The sequence below is a fragment of the Felis catus genome, chromosome D4 (genome assembly GCF_018350175.1).
Source record: "Felis catus isolate Fca126 chromosome D4, F.catus_Fca126_mat1.0, whole genome shotgun sequence".
NCBI classification, from domain to species: Eukaryota; Metazoa; Chordata; class Mammalia; order Carnivora; family Felidae; genus Felis; species Felis catus.
The window spans coordinates 1,265,565-1,277,693 of NC_058380.1; the positions used below are offsets into that span (position 1 = coordinate 1,265,565).

Below are 12,129 nucleotides of genomic sequence, written 5' to 3' on the forward strand. Positions count from 1 at the left end.
ACATACCATTCAAAGCCACTGATTCCTTTGTTTATTTTCTCTTTGGATGATCTCTTCACTGATGTTATTAGTAGGGTGTTAAAGTCCTGTACTATTATTGTATTACTATGGATTACTTCCTTTATGTCTGTTATTAGCTGCTTTATGTATTTGGGTGCTCCCATGCTGTGTGCATAAATATTTATAATTGTTATAGCTTCTTGTTGGATTGCTTTCTTTATGGGTATATGATGTCCTTCTTTGTCTCTTGTTACTGTCATTGTTTTAAAGTGTATTTTGTTGGATAGAAGTATTGCTACCCCGGTTTTCTTTTGACATGCATTTGCACAATAATGCTTTTCCATCCCTTCACTTTTAATCTGCAGGTGTCTTTAGGTGTGAAATGAGTCCCTTGTAGGCAGCATATAGATGGGTCTTGTATTTTTATCTGTTCTTTCACCTTATGTCTTTTGATTGGAGTGTTTAGTCCATTTACATTCAAAGTAATTAGTGATAGGTATCTACTTACTGCCATTTTGTTTCTTGTTTTATGGTTGTTTTTGTAGTTATTCTCTGTTGCTTTCTTCTCTTGCTGTCTTCTTCTCACGGTTTGCTGGCTTTCTTTAGTGATAGACTTGGATTCCTTTCTCTTTGTTTTTTGCATATCTATTACTGGTTTCTGATTTGTGGTTACCATTAAGTTGGTATATAACATCTTCTGCATATAGCAGTCTGTATTGTTGATGGTCACTTAAGTGTGAACTGATTCTTTACTCCTTCCCTCCCCCCTGCCCCCACGTTTAGGTATGTATACTTTACATCTTCTTATATATCCTTTGACTGACTTTTATAGATATACTTAAGTTTACTGGTTTTGTGTTTCCTACTTTTCTTCCTCCTACTTATGGTTTTTCCTTTCCACCCAAAGAGTCCCCTTTAATATTTCTAAGGATGAAGAAATGGTTGAAGGGATGGGATGGGGTGAAGTGATGGTTTAGTCGTCATGAATTCTTTTGACTTTAGTTTGTCTAGGAAATTATCTCTCCTGTTCTGAATGATAGCCTTCCTGGGTAAAGTATTCTTGGCTGCATGTTTTTTTTTTCCCCCCTTCAGCATGCCATTCCCTTCTGGCCTTCAAAGTTTCTGTTGAAAAACCAGCTGATAGCCTTATGGGGCTTCCTTTGTATGTAACCATTTTCTTTTTTTGCTGCTTTAAAAATTCTCTTTATCACTACTTTTTGCCATTTGAATTTTATGTGTCTTGGTGTAGACCTACTTGGGTTGATTTTGTTGGGGGCTCTCTGTGCCTCCTGGATATGGATTTCTTTTTCCTTCCCCACACTTGAGACATTTTCAGTGATTATTTCTTGAGATAGAAAGATTTTTCTGCCCCCTTTTCTCTTTTCTTCTTCTGAGATCCCTGTAATGTGAATACTACTGCACTTGATGGTTTGCTGAGTTCCCTAAGTCTATATTTATTTTTTATTATTCTTTTTCCCTCTCCAGTTTTTCAGCCAGATTGTTTTTCATTCCTCTGTCCTCTAGGCTTCTGCTCTGTTCTGTTTCCTCTAATCCACTATTTATCACTCTAGTGTATTTTTAATTTCAGTGATTGAGTTCTTCATCTCTGTTCTTTTTTATGTTTGTCTCTTTGTTGAGGGTCTCACTGAGGTCCTCCACGCTTTTCTCAAGTCCAGTGAGTACCTCTTTCATCATTACTTTACATTCTCTATCAGGCATATTACTTTTAACCACTTCAATTAGCTGTCTTCTAATTTTGTCCTGTTCTTTCATTTGGGACATATTCCTTTGTCTCCTCATTTTGTCTCTCTGTGTCTGCTTCTATGTGCTAGGAAAGTCAGCTACATCTCCTGCTTAAGGTAGTGGTCCTTATGAGGAAGAGGGTCCTATAGTGGCATGTACTGCAGTGTCCCCTGTTCTCCAGAACCTGGAGCTGCAGGGGTGTCTCCTGTGTGTGCTGCGTGTACCCCACTGTTGGGGCTAAGCTGCTCTTTCCTTCAGACTGGTAGTCTGCAGTGGCTCTTTGCCTGTTGTGGGCAGAGTGTGGTCCCTGTATTGTTAGTGGGCCAGTCCAGGGCAGCCTTGGGCTTGAAATGCATCAGACCAGGCATTTGCCAGAAATGTAGTAGCACCGAACTGCAGAGTGCTTTCCCTGTGTTGTTCCCTGGGAAGCTTTTGTTGGTGAGAGGGACTGCAGTCAGACCAGATGTCCGCCCCTAGCTGGGACCACAGTTGGGACTGCTATATGTGGTGATCATCCTTTCTCCCTTGGCAGGAGTTACTTTGGAGTGGTGCTGGCCCATCAGGTCTGCCTGCACACTGCCAGACTCGTAGCACTGCTATGATCAGCTCCGGTCAAGTGTGTACTGGAGGGGCAGGTCTGTGGGAGAACATGGGGACGAGGGTGGGGTGGGGTGGGGTGTGTGGTGTTAGCAAGGTTTGTGCAGGTCAGCTGTAGGAGGGGATCAGAGGCGTGGAAAGTGGTCCAGTCAGAGGTAGGTATCTGCAGAAGAGTGCAGGGGTGGAGCATGCTATTTAGCAACCTAGGTGGAGTGTTCGTGCTACACTGGTTTCCATGGGTGTCTGTATCTAGGCTGTGGGTTGGGGAGGAAATGGCACCCGCCAGCTCTTTTGTTTTTGGAAAAGTCTTCCAAACGTCCCTGCCCCTCCAGCACATACTCTGAGATTAGTAAGTAAATCTAGAACTCAGGCGTTTTTCAGACCACTGCTTTTATGCTATATCTCAGGAGGGCTATTTGTTGTGCTAAGAGTAGGGGTCAGTTTCCCCTGACCCTCCAGGTTTTTCCCACAGCTGAGGTGGCCAATTTTTGTAGTCCCGGGTGTGCTGCCCTGCTGATTTGAAGGACTGGTGTAATTCTGCCCCTCTGACTTTCATGTGGGTTCTCTGTGCCTGGGGTGAGGGTCTGTTTCTCTCCCCTCTGTAGGCCTGAGGCATCCCTCCCTCCTGCAGAAAGTCCTGAGAGTCTGTCTGGATCTTGACCATGTCTCCACCCTTACTACCTGCTTCAGTGTGACCTCTTCTCTGTATTTTGCTGTGGACAGTCTGTTCTGCCAGTCTTTGGGTCACTTTCTAGGTTATTTACACCCACGTGGATGTTATCTAGGTGTATCCTGGGATGAAGTGAGCTTAGGATCCTCCTGCCAACATTTTCCTGGAAGTCTGCTGTATTCTTTTTTTATAAGTTTCCAGCTTTCTGCCAAAATTCTCAATCTTGTCTTTCAAATAGTATTTTACAGTTCTGTTTTACATAGTTTTCCTTTATATTTCTTTGTCTTTTGGCTTTTTAAGGTGTGTGGAATGTTTTATTTGAAAATTTACCTGTAAAAAGAATCAGAGGCCTAGCAGTTGGTTTCTTATATTGTTTTCATTTGCTTTTGAGCTCCTTTTCATATTCTTACTGGCCATCTTTTGTAAAGTACCTGGTCAGTGATCTTTACTTTTGAAAAGTTGAATTATCTCTTGATTATTAAATAGTGAGTTCATTATATACTGTGGCTCCATTATACCAGTCTGTGGCTTGTTTTTTCATTGTTTTAATGGTGAACATGAAATGGCAAAAGTTTCAATATTGTTGTGGTCCAGTTTATACAATGATTTAATTTTTTGTGTGTATATAAGGAATCTTTGCCTCTTTCAAATCCCGATATTCTCTTATGTTCCTGTCTTTTTTTCTAGAACCTTCATAGTTTTAGCTGCTGCATTGAGGCCTGTAAGCCACTTCAAATGAACTTTTGTGTATGGTTTAATGTTGGGATCAAGTCTTTTGTTTTTTCCTTTTGTGCATATCTGGTTGCTGTAGCACCTTCCTTTCCACACTGAATTGTACAGATGTTGGTCAGGTGGTTGTGTATGTGTAGATTCACTTCTGAACTCACGGGTTTGTCCCACTGAGCAATTCTTTCATCCTTATGATAGTATACTTAAGTACTGTGGCTTTATGGTAAGTTTAATATCTAGTACAATACAACCTCCAGCATCAGTCTTTAAGAATTTGATTTCTCTAGGTCCTTAATACTTTCATACACATTTTAGAAGCAGCCTATTTCTATAAAATAGCTTGCTGGGATTTTGATTGAGATTTAATGGAGTCTGTTGATCAACTGGGTGAAATCTGACATATTAACAGTCCTAAGTATTCCTATGAACATGGCATCTGTGTCATTGTGTCTTTTTAATTTTCTCTCAGCAAAGTTTTGTAGGTGTTACACATCTTTCATCTTTCGTGAAATGTATTCCTGTGTAACTGATGTTTTGGAATGTGAATGGAAATTGTATTCTTAAATTTCACTTCCCCGTTGCTAGTATATAGAATTCTGTACCTTGTATCCTGCCATCTTGTTACATTTGCTTGTTAGTTCTAGAAATCAGTTTGTACAGGCTTTTGGTTTTCTCCAAACATAGTCCTTCCTCTGCAAATGAGGATGGTTTCATTTCTTTTCCAGTCTATGACTCTATTCCTTTTCTTGCCTTGGCTGGGACTTCCCACACAGTGCGGACTGGGAGGAGAGCGAGCTGCGGGGGAAGTGCTTCTAGCATTTCAAAGCAGTGGAGGTTTGGCTGCAGATTCCACAGAGGTCCTCACAGATGGAAGAGGCAGCCTCCAGCCTTGGTTGCTGTGTTTTCCATGAAAGAGTATGGAACTTCTCAGCCACTCTCCCTGCATCTGTGGAGAGCATCAGACGGGGTCCTCCCTCGGTGTGTGATTGGGGTCAAGGGGCATTGACACCCGCCGGGACAGCAGCCTTGCATTTCTGGGGCCGGCTCCATTTGGCTGTGCTGTCTTTCTTTGGTTGCTTTATTAGATCTGCCTGCACCTTGACAGTTGAAGTTAGGCTGTAATCTCTTTGTGGCCTGTTTTCTGTATCCTGGCCATGCTGATCTCACCAACCATCTCCACTTTCTCATCCTCATGCTGCTTCTCCTCTGGGGTGTGGAGGGCCTGCCCTGCCACAGGCTCCCAGGCTGTGGTCTTTACATAAAGGTCCTGACCAAACAGGAGGCCCTTGGGTGTGCAGTCACTCACCACTGCATCCTCAGGACTCAGGCCCCACAGGGTCTGCTCTGCGAGGACAGCTGGGGCATAGGGGTGGCCAGGCTGCAGCTTAAGAAGCAAGAGAGGGCACTGGCTGCTTCCTGGCCGCATGCTGTCTCTCTGATATCAGCTATTAGAAGGCATCCGATGGCAGGTCCTGGAGACTACTCTCTGCCGAGGATAGAGAATCTGTGGGGACCCCTGGGAGGGGCAGCTGTTGGCAGCCACACATACCTTCCTCTTCTTGTCTTGTAGATGAACGCCTCTCGAGCAGCAGTGGGGACACCATGTCTGGCCCCAGCGCCCAGCCCTCTATCCACCGCGGCCATTCCTGGAACCACCCCAGGCCTGCCCATGCCAGGTACTGCCCTTTCTGGCCTACCAGCCCCGCCCTGTGCGCAGCCTCTGGGCCACTACGGAATCCTGCTCCCAGCTCCAGTGTCCTGGGGGCCCTGGGCAGCCCAGGTGGGCAGCCAGAGACCCGCCAGGGGGCTAGGCTTGGGTGCAGCAGGCATGCCTGCACTTCCCGTGTTCTTGCGGCCACCTGTGGTCAGCGCGCCTGGTCCCAGACTGCGAATCACATAGCTCTCTCTTCCCGCTTGGCCGCTGGAATGCGCTGAACTGAACAGTCCGGAGGAGCCAGCTTATGGCTTGGCCTCTGCCCCGCCTGCCCATGGGTGCCTGGTGAGGGGCCAGTGTGTGGGCAGCAACGCTTGCTTCCTTTACTGCCGCAGACCCTGTTCCTTCTTCTGTTCCCATGGTTTACACTTGCAGCCTTCGCACCCACTTCCTGTACTTGAACTGATGGTTAGAACATTGTAATCTCCCTGCAGAAGTACAGTGCCTTGAATTCCAGCTTTTCTCTTCCCTGATGGAAAGAAATGTTTAAAAAAAACCCGTACGTTGGAAAAGGTGTATTTCATTTTTATAATTGGCTTGTGCATTGATATTGTTATTTCCCATTTTAAATCGCAGAGATAATGGTTTATAAATCTGAAACTAAAACCTGACTTCTGTTGTAAATGAGGCCTCTCTGGGCTTCTGTGGTCACAGATCACAGACAGATGGACACCCCTATCCTCACCCCCGCCCTCCAGCTGCGGGGCTCTGCATGCTGCCGACAGGCTGCCCAGGGACATGTGCTTACTGGAACAGAGTGTTGCTGGCAGCAGTAGGTCTCTTAGTAAGAAACAGCAGCAGCAGCTTTTGGCTGTGCATAGCCTGCTGGAAAGTGCTAGATGAGCAGCCACACCCTCTTGACCCAAAGCCTGTGGGGTATAGGCAGGGCATCCACCCTGCAGAGGCCCCATCGCCCCCTCAGCTCTGGGTTTCTGCTGACCCTCCTGCCAGCTGTTCTTCCTTTTCCATCGTTTCCAGCGAGGCCTGGGTCTCATTCTGCTGTGTGCACACAGGTTGCCCTGCCTGTGGCGTGAGTACTCCCCTTCTGGAGATTTCGGTGAGACTCCTCCCAGATGGGCACCAAATAGCCCCCCGTGGGAGCTGAAGTCCCCGCTCCTCACGGCCAAGATGTTTTCCACTTCCTATCAGAAGGCAGCTGCCTTGGGCTGCCTAGCTGTGAAAACTATATAGTTCTGCTGTACTCTGGGACCTCACTAGACCTGGCTAAATTATTTTAAATGTGTTATTCCATCAATTCGGTTAGAATTGAGTTTCTTAGGTGATTACGCAGGGCGCGATGCTGTAGTAAGAGATTTCTGTTCTCTGTAATGTGCCCCTCAGTCCCTTGGTGGAGAATCTCGTGCGCCTGGGTCCTGGGGGTGGTGGAAGCTGCCTTTCTCCTATGCACCCCCCTCTCCACTGCTGCACCAGAGGTGAGATTTGGGGTCCTGGCCTTGTACGTGGATGGTCAGTGGCACGGAATCCCCAAGAGATTGTATATATATGAAGGAGGAAAATAAACATTTTTTGCTTGAAAACAGTGTGGAACAACATCTTTTCCTTACTCTCTGCCCACATAAAAGCTGAACCGGCCAGCATCCTAGGCTCTTCCGGGTGCAGCTTAACACTCAGCTCCACCCTTGCCATGGACACCTGGCCTAGGAGGTTGGGGTGGCAGTGAGGGGGCCTGGGGATTGAACGGTGGGTGCTGTGTTCCTAGCAGGAGCCACATGTGATGGATGTTGAGCTGGGTCAGGGGGCAAGAGTGGGATGTTAGGCAGGACCCCCCGTCTTCTGCACAGGGTGCTCACCAGGTGGGACCTGGGACCTGAGGACCCAGCTTTGCTGCCTCCAGGCCTGTTTGCTCGGCTTTCAACTACTCTGGACTTGAACTGCATGTAGACATGCAGTGGGCTGCACCCCATGGAGGATGTGAGTCTTATCAACTAAGTGGTACCTGACCCCTGTCCGTGTTGGCTAAAGTTGCACAAAGCCAAGTTGGCACGACTCACCCCGTGGACAGAACCGGGGGCGGGGGGTGGGCTCCTCTGTACCTTCTCTTGGATCAGCGTTGGGCTCGTAGGCTTGGGAGGTGATGTGAAGCTCGTAGGACCGGTGCAGGTTTGTTGGGGGCCCCTTGTGGCGCTCAGCAGCTATTTGCAGCCAACCCGCCCCTGATGGCATCATGCTCAGCGGTCTGGCTGCACGTGCCCTGTACACACTCAAGGTTTGCGGTGTCTCTTGCCCCAGCCAGCTGAGAGGCGGTCAGGCTTTATGCCCGTGCTCTTGGAGGGAGGGGGGAGCCCCCTTTTCAGAAGCAGTGCACCTCAGGGCTGCTGCTTCTCTCACTGTGCCCAAGGAGTGTGACGCTGCAGATGTGCAGGTGCTGGGAAGTCCTGTCTGGTCCTGGGCAGTCACCCCGTGCAGAAGCCGGACAGATGGCAGAGGCTGCCTGGGGCCTGCACAATGTGAGGGTCACGGGCCACCGGCTCTCCAAGGAGTAGGTCTGTGCTGGCAACACTGGTCCACGTTCCAGGGCCTTGTGTGACCGAGTTGGGCCTGTAATCAGCTGTGGCGGTTTTGTTTTCTAGATTCTGAGAGTGAGAAGCCCGACTGAGCCCAGGCAGGCCAGCCCGACCCCGACGCCAGGCCCTGTGTCGTCACACGTGGAGAAGGCGAGTCTGCGCCTCGTGTCCAGTTCACGCTGTTTTGTAACCACTTTCTAAGCATTTTTTATTCACAACTGGAAACACAAATGTAATGCAAGAATAAAGAATATTTTGGGGGAAAAGGGACTTTGGTTTTTCAAGCTCTCTCCTGTCCGCTGGCCGGAGACATGGGGAGAGAGCGAAGGGTGCTAGAGAATCTCCTGGGACCGCGCGGCAAGACAAGGTCTGGGGACACCCTTGGCCGAGGGGTTCCTGGTGTGGTAGTGAACGTCTGCGTTTACGTGGCACTTTACGGTACACCTGTTAGCCCAGGGTCCTTGGGTTGGGACAGCAGCAGGACAGGCCACACAGGTGACAGGCTCCCCCCACCACCTGGCAGAGAGGCAGCCTCCTCGTCACACTGAGTGGCACCAGACTCCGGGAGGCCGAGCAGCAGTGCCCATCTCTGGTGACGGCCCTCCCGCTGCATAGATTGGGGCCTTGGTGCACACAGCTCCGTTCATTTTGCTGACCGGCGGGGGGTGGGGGGGGGCGCTCTCCTGCTGTATCTTCAGAGGTTTGACACTCCTCCTCTCGGCACAGGGTGAGCATCCAAGCTACGGGCACTGAGGAGAGGGGCAGGCCTGCTGGCCCCGGCAAGGCTGCACCCCTGCGGTGGGGGGGTCCATGAGAGCAAGAAAGATGGGAAGCTTGCAAGCAGCCTCACAGAGAACCGTGCGGTGGTGGGACTGCAGCCCGGATGGGGGGAGGGGGCTCAGGTGGAGCCCGTCTCGGGTCCGCACTCATCAGGACCGGAAAGTGGAACTCAGTTTCCATTAACCTTGGACTGCAACTCGGCGCCCCCTTCGGTGGTGAGTGTGGGGTAGGAGCACCTGGGGCATGCCACCGCGAGAGCCTGGACACTGCATATGACGCTGCAGTTGTCACAATGATGTATGTTCACCACGACAAAAGGCCAGCCTCTGAGACACAACTCCTGTCCAACTGGTTGGTGAAAGCAAAGCAGCACGGGCTTTGCAGGGGACACGCAGGTGTGGTTTGGGGACATTCATGGGGACCGTCCACCCCAACTCTCACCAGCTCTGCATGCCACTTCTCACGTCAAGCTCGCCCTGCCCCAGAGCGTGCCTCGGCCTGAGTCCCCCACTCTCCTCTGTGATCAAGCAGAGCAGGCACGTGTGCAGTCAGATGGAACGACATCCTGTGTTTCGCTCTGTCTTGTCCCCGTCTGTTTGTGGCCTTCACTAGTTTTCTATTGGTGGTAGTAATGCATAGTTTCCCTTTTCAGGCAGCAGGTTTATTTACATCATTCCTTTTAAACAAGTAATAGTACAGGTGCTAGTAGTAAAAATGGTGGGGGCAGATGGCTGATGTTTGGAGACCCAGCAGGGACTCCTAGGCAGTCCTGACACCCTTGAATATGAGGATCTAGAAGGCCCAGAGGTTCCTTCAGGATTTCTGGGTAGTTAGCACCCAGATTCTTTTCCTGGGGGGGGGGTGGTTCTGGGGCAAGGGAGACTTTGGGATGCAACACCCGTTAACGCCACGGCACAGCTGAGAGCTTACCCACTTTTCCTGATCGGCACCCCCTGCCTTCTGTGATTCCGACCAATGTCTGCCCCACCCCCACTCTGGGAGAAGTGGGGTTCTGCCTGCAAAGGGGGACTGCCCTCTAGAAGCAGCTCTTGATTGCCATGTTGATGGGCACAGGCGAAAGGATGGGCTGGTGGTGGCGATGAGCAAGCTGCCACCCCAGCAGGGCCCATCGTGCCCAGCGAGTCTCTAGACCCCCAGAGTAAGCTCCGGTCCCCCATCTCGGAGTCTCGGATCCCTATGATGGCCGCCCCCAGATGTGGCCCCTGCTGCTGCTCACCGTCCCAAGAGCTCCCCACTCTCCTGCCGCCCCAGGACCCCTCCTGGCTCTCTTGGCCCCCAAGGTCTTCAGACCACTGGATTCTGTCACAAGGCCACTGAGAACCTCTCACTAGACGCCGAGACGGGTATTGTGGGTGCATCCCACTCGTCACACTCAGCTTCAAGCCTCTCAGATGTGTCCCGGAACAGTCATCAACGAGAATGAGGCGCTGTGGCCCAAAGCCAAACCGTCCTTTGGGCAGAAGCCTGTGGCTGTGGCTGCTCATCACTGCTCAGGGGAGTGGAAAGGGCCTGCCCCAGGTCTAGCACCTGCATGGAGCCCCAGTGCCCAGCCCAGGCTCTCCCAGGACGGGGATGGCACTGTGGTCCGGGCTCGCCCAAGCTCTTCCCACAGAGCTAGGTGCTGAGCTGCAGGCTCTGCTTCCCATTCTCATTCTGCCCTGGAGAGCACCCCCAGTCTGCTTTCCTGCAGTGCCTGCCACAGTCCGTATGCCTCCACTCTGTGCATCTGCTCCAGATTAAATTAGCTTAAGCTCTGAAATGTGCATCTTATTAAACAGCTGGCTGGTTCTCTAGACCTGGGAAAACCCAGCAAGACAAAAGAAAGCATCCCCCAGGGTTCCAAGCAACCCTGGCTATGCTATTCTAGCGCTATGGTCCTAAGTCATAAGTAAGTCTGTATTCTAGTCTGGGAGCCCAGCCTTGATTTATTATGTGTTTCTTTGGAAAACAATGTGTCTCTGGCTGTCATCACAGAATACCAGATGAAGCAGCTTAAACAACAAACATGCATTACCCCCGGTTCTGGAAGCTAGAGTCTAAGATCTGGTGCGGGTAGGACTGGTTTCTCCTGAGGCCTCTTCTCTTGCCATGTATGCGTCTGCCCTCTTGCTGTGTGCTCATGTGGCCTCTCTGTGTGCATGTGAAAAGACAGTAAACTCTGCTCTCTCCTAATGATGACATAATCCTATCAGATCAGGGCCCCACCCTTAAGGCTGCACTGGACATTATTACTTCTACAAAGGCCCTATCCCACATGCAGCCGACTGGGAATTAGACCATCAACATATGAATATTAGGGAAACAAACACTCAGTCCCCAACACATGGCTTATTAAGCTGTTTCGATATAGAATCCATTTGTACAATGGAAACTCTATTGTCTCTACTTGCACACATATTTTTAAACTAAAATCATATAAATACCAAATACACACACACACACACACACACACACACACACACAGATGAGGGGGTGGGGGGGGTCAAGACATATTTGTGGCAGAAAACTGAAAAGAATCACCCACTGCTCCCTTAGTAGGCTCGCACGAGCTCTTGAGAAGATGGGGCTGAGGATCCCTCCTTAACCCTAAAGCATCAGCATCATGGACTGGAGGACAGTAGCCAGTGGTGAACACACAAGGCAGGGCTGGTCAGTGCACCGACACTGAGGGCCACAAAGCTCTTGGTTTAGAAGTCAAACGCACAGAACCATAAAAGAGAGGAAAAGGGGAACAAAGAACAGACGAGGTAAAAATAAAATTGCAACATGATAGGCCTAACCCTAACTATATTTATACATACATTTTGTAATGGTATGTAAGGGATCTGATCACTTTAATAAAAAGAAATTGTCAGATGGATTAAAAAATCCCAACTACATGTTGCATACAATAATCCTAGTTTAAATATAAGGGCATATAGGTAGGGTAAAGGAGTGGCCAGGATATACCATCTTAATATCAATCAATGAAGTGACTATTAAAATCCAACAATGCAGACATCAGAGCAAAGCTTATTATGCAAGCAAAGATGATCATTTCATAATGAAAAGGGGTCAACTTATCAAGAAAACCTACAATTCTACTAAACGTTTATACTACTGATAACAGAGCTTCAAAATACATGGGGGAAACACAACTGCAAGAAGAAACAGACAAATCCACACTGTTTCAATAACCGATAAAACAATAGAACATCACCGTAATAGAGTCTGACCCCATTTTGGTGTATGACTTCTGACAGCTTTTAAGCCCCACTCTCCTCATTGTGGGCACATCTGGACACCAGACGCGAAGCTCAAGTGCTCTCTCCTTGGCACCGTGGGAAATTCATACCAGGAGTGGAAGCCCT

General features: G+C 49.3%; 1 protein-coding gene across 1 annotated transcript in view; it reads left to right on the forward strand.

Moving 5' to 3' along the window:
• WNK2 (WNK lysine deficient protein kinase 2) overlaps nucleotides 1-8,244 on the forward strand; it is a 133,765-nt gene extending 125,521 nt beyond the window's left edge. Inside the window, 2 exon segments of the mRNA XM_045042493.1 lie at nucleotides 5,310-5,415; nucleotides 8,045-8,244. Coding sequence (XP_044898428.1) covers nucleotides 5,310-5,415; nucleotides 8,045-8,070 — 132 coding nt within the window. The 3' untranslated portion in view covers nucleotides 8,071-8,244.
• Nucleotides 8,245-12,129: the final 3,885 nt, after the last annotated feature.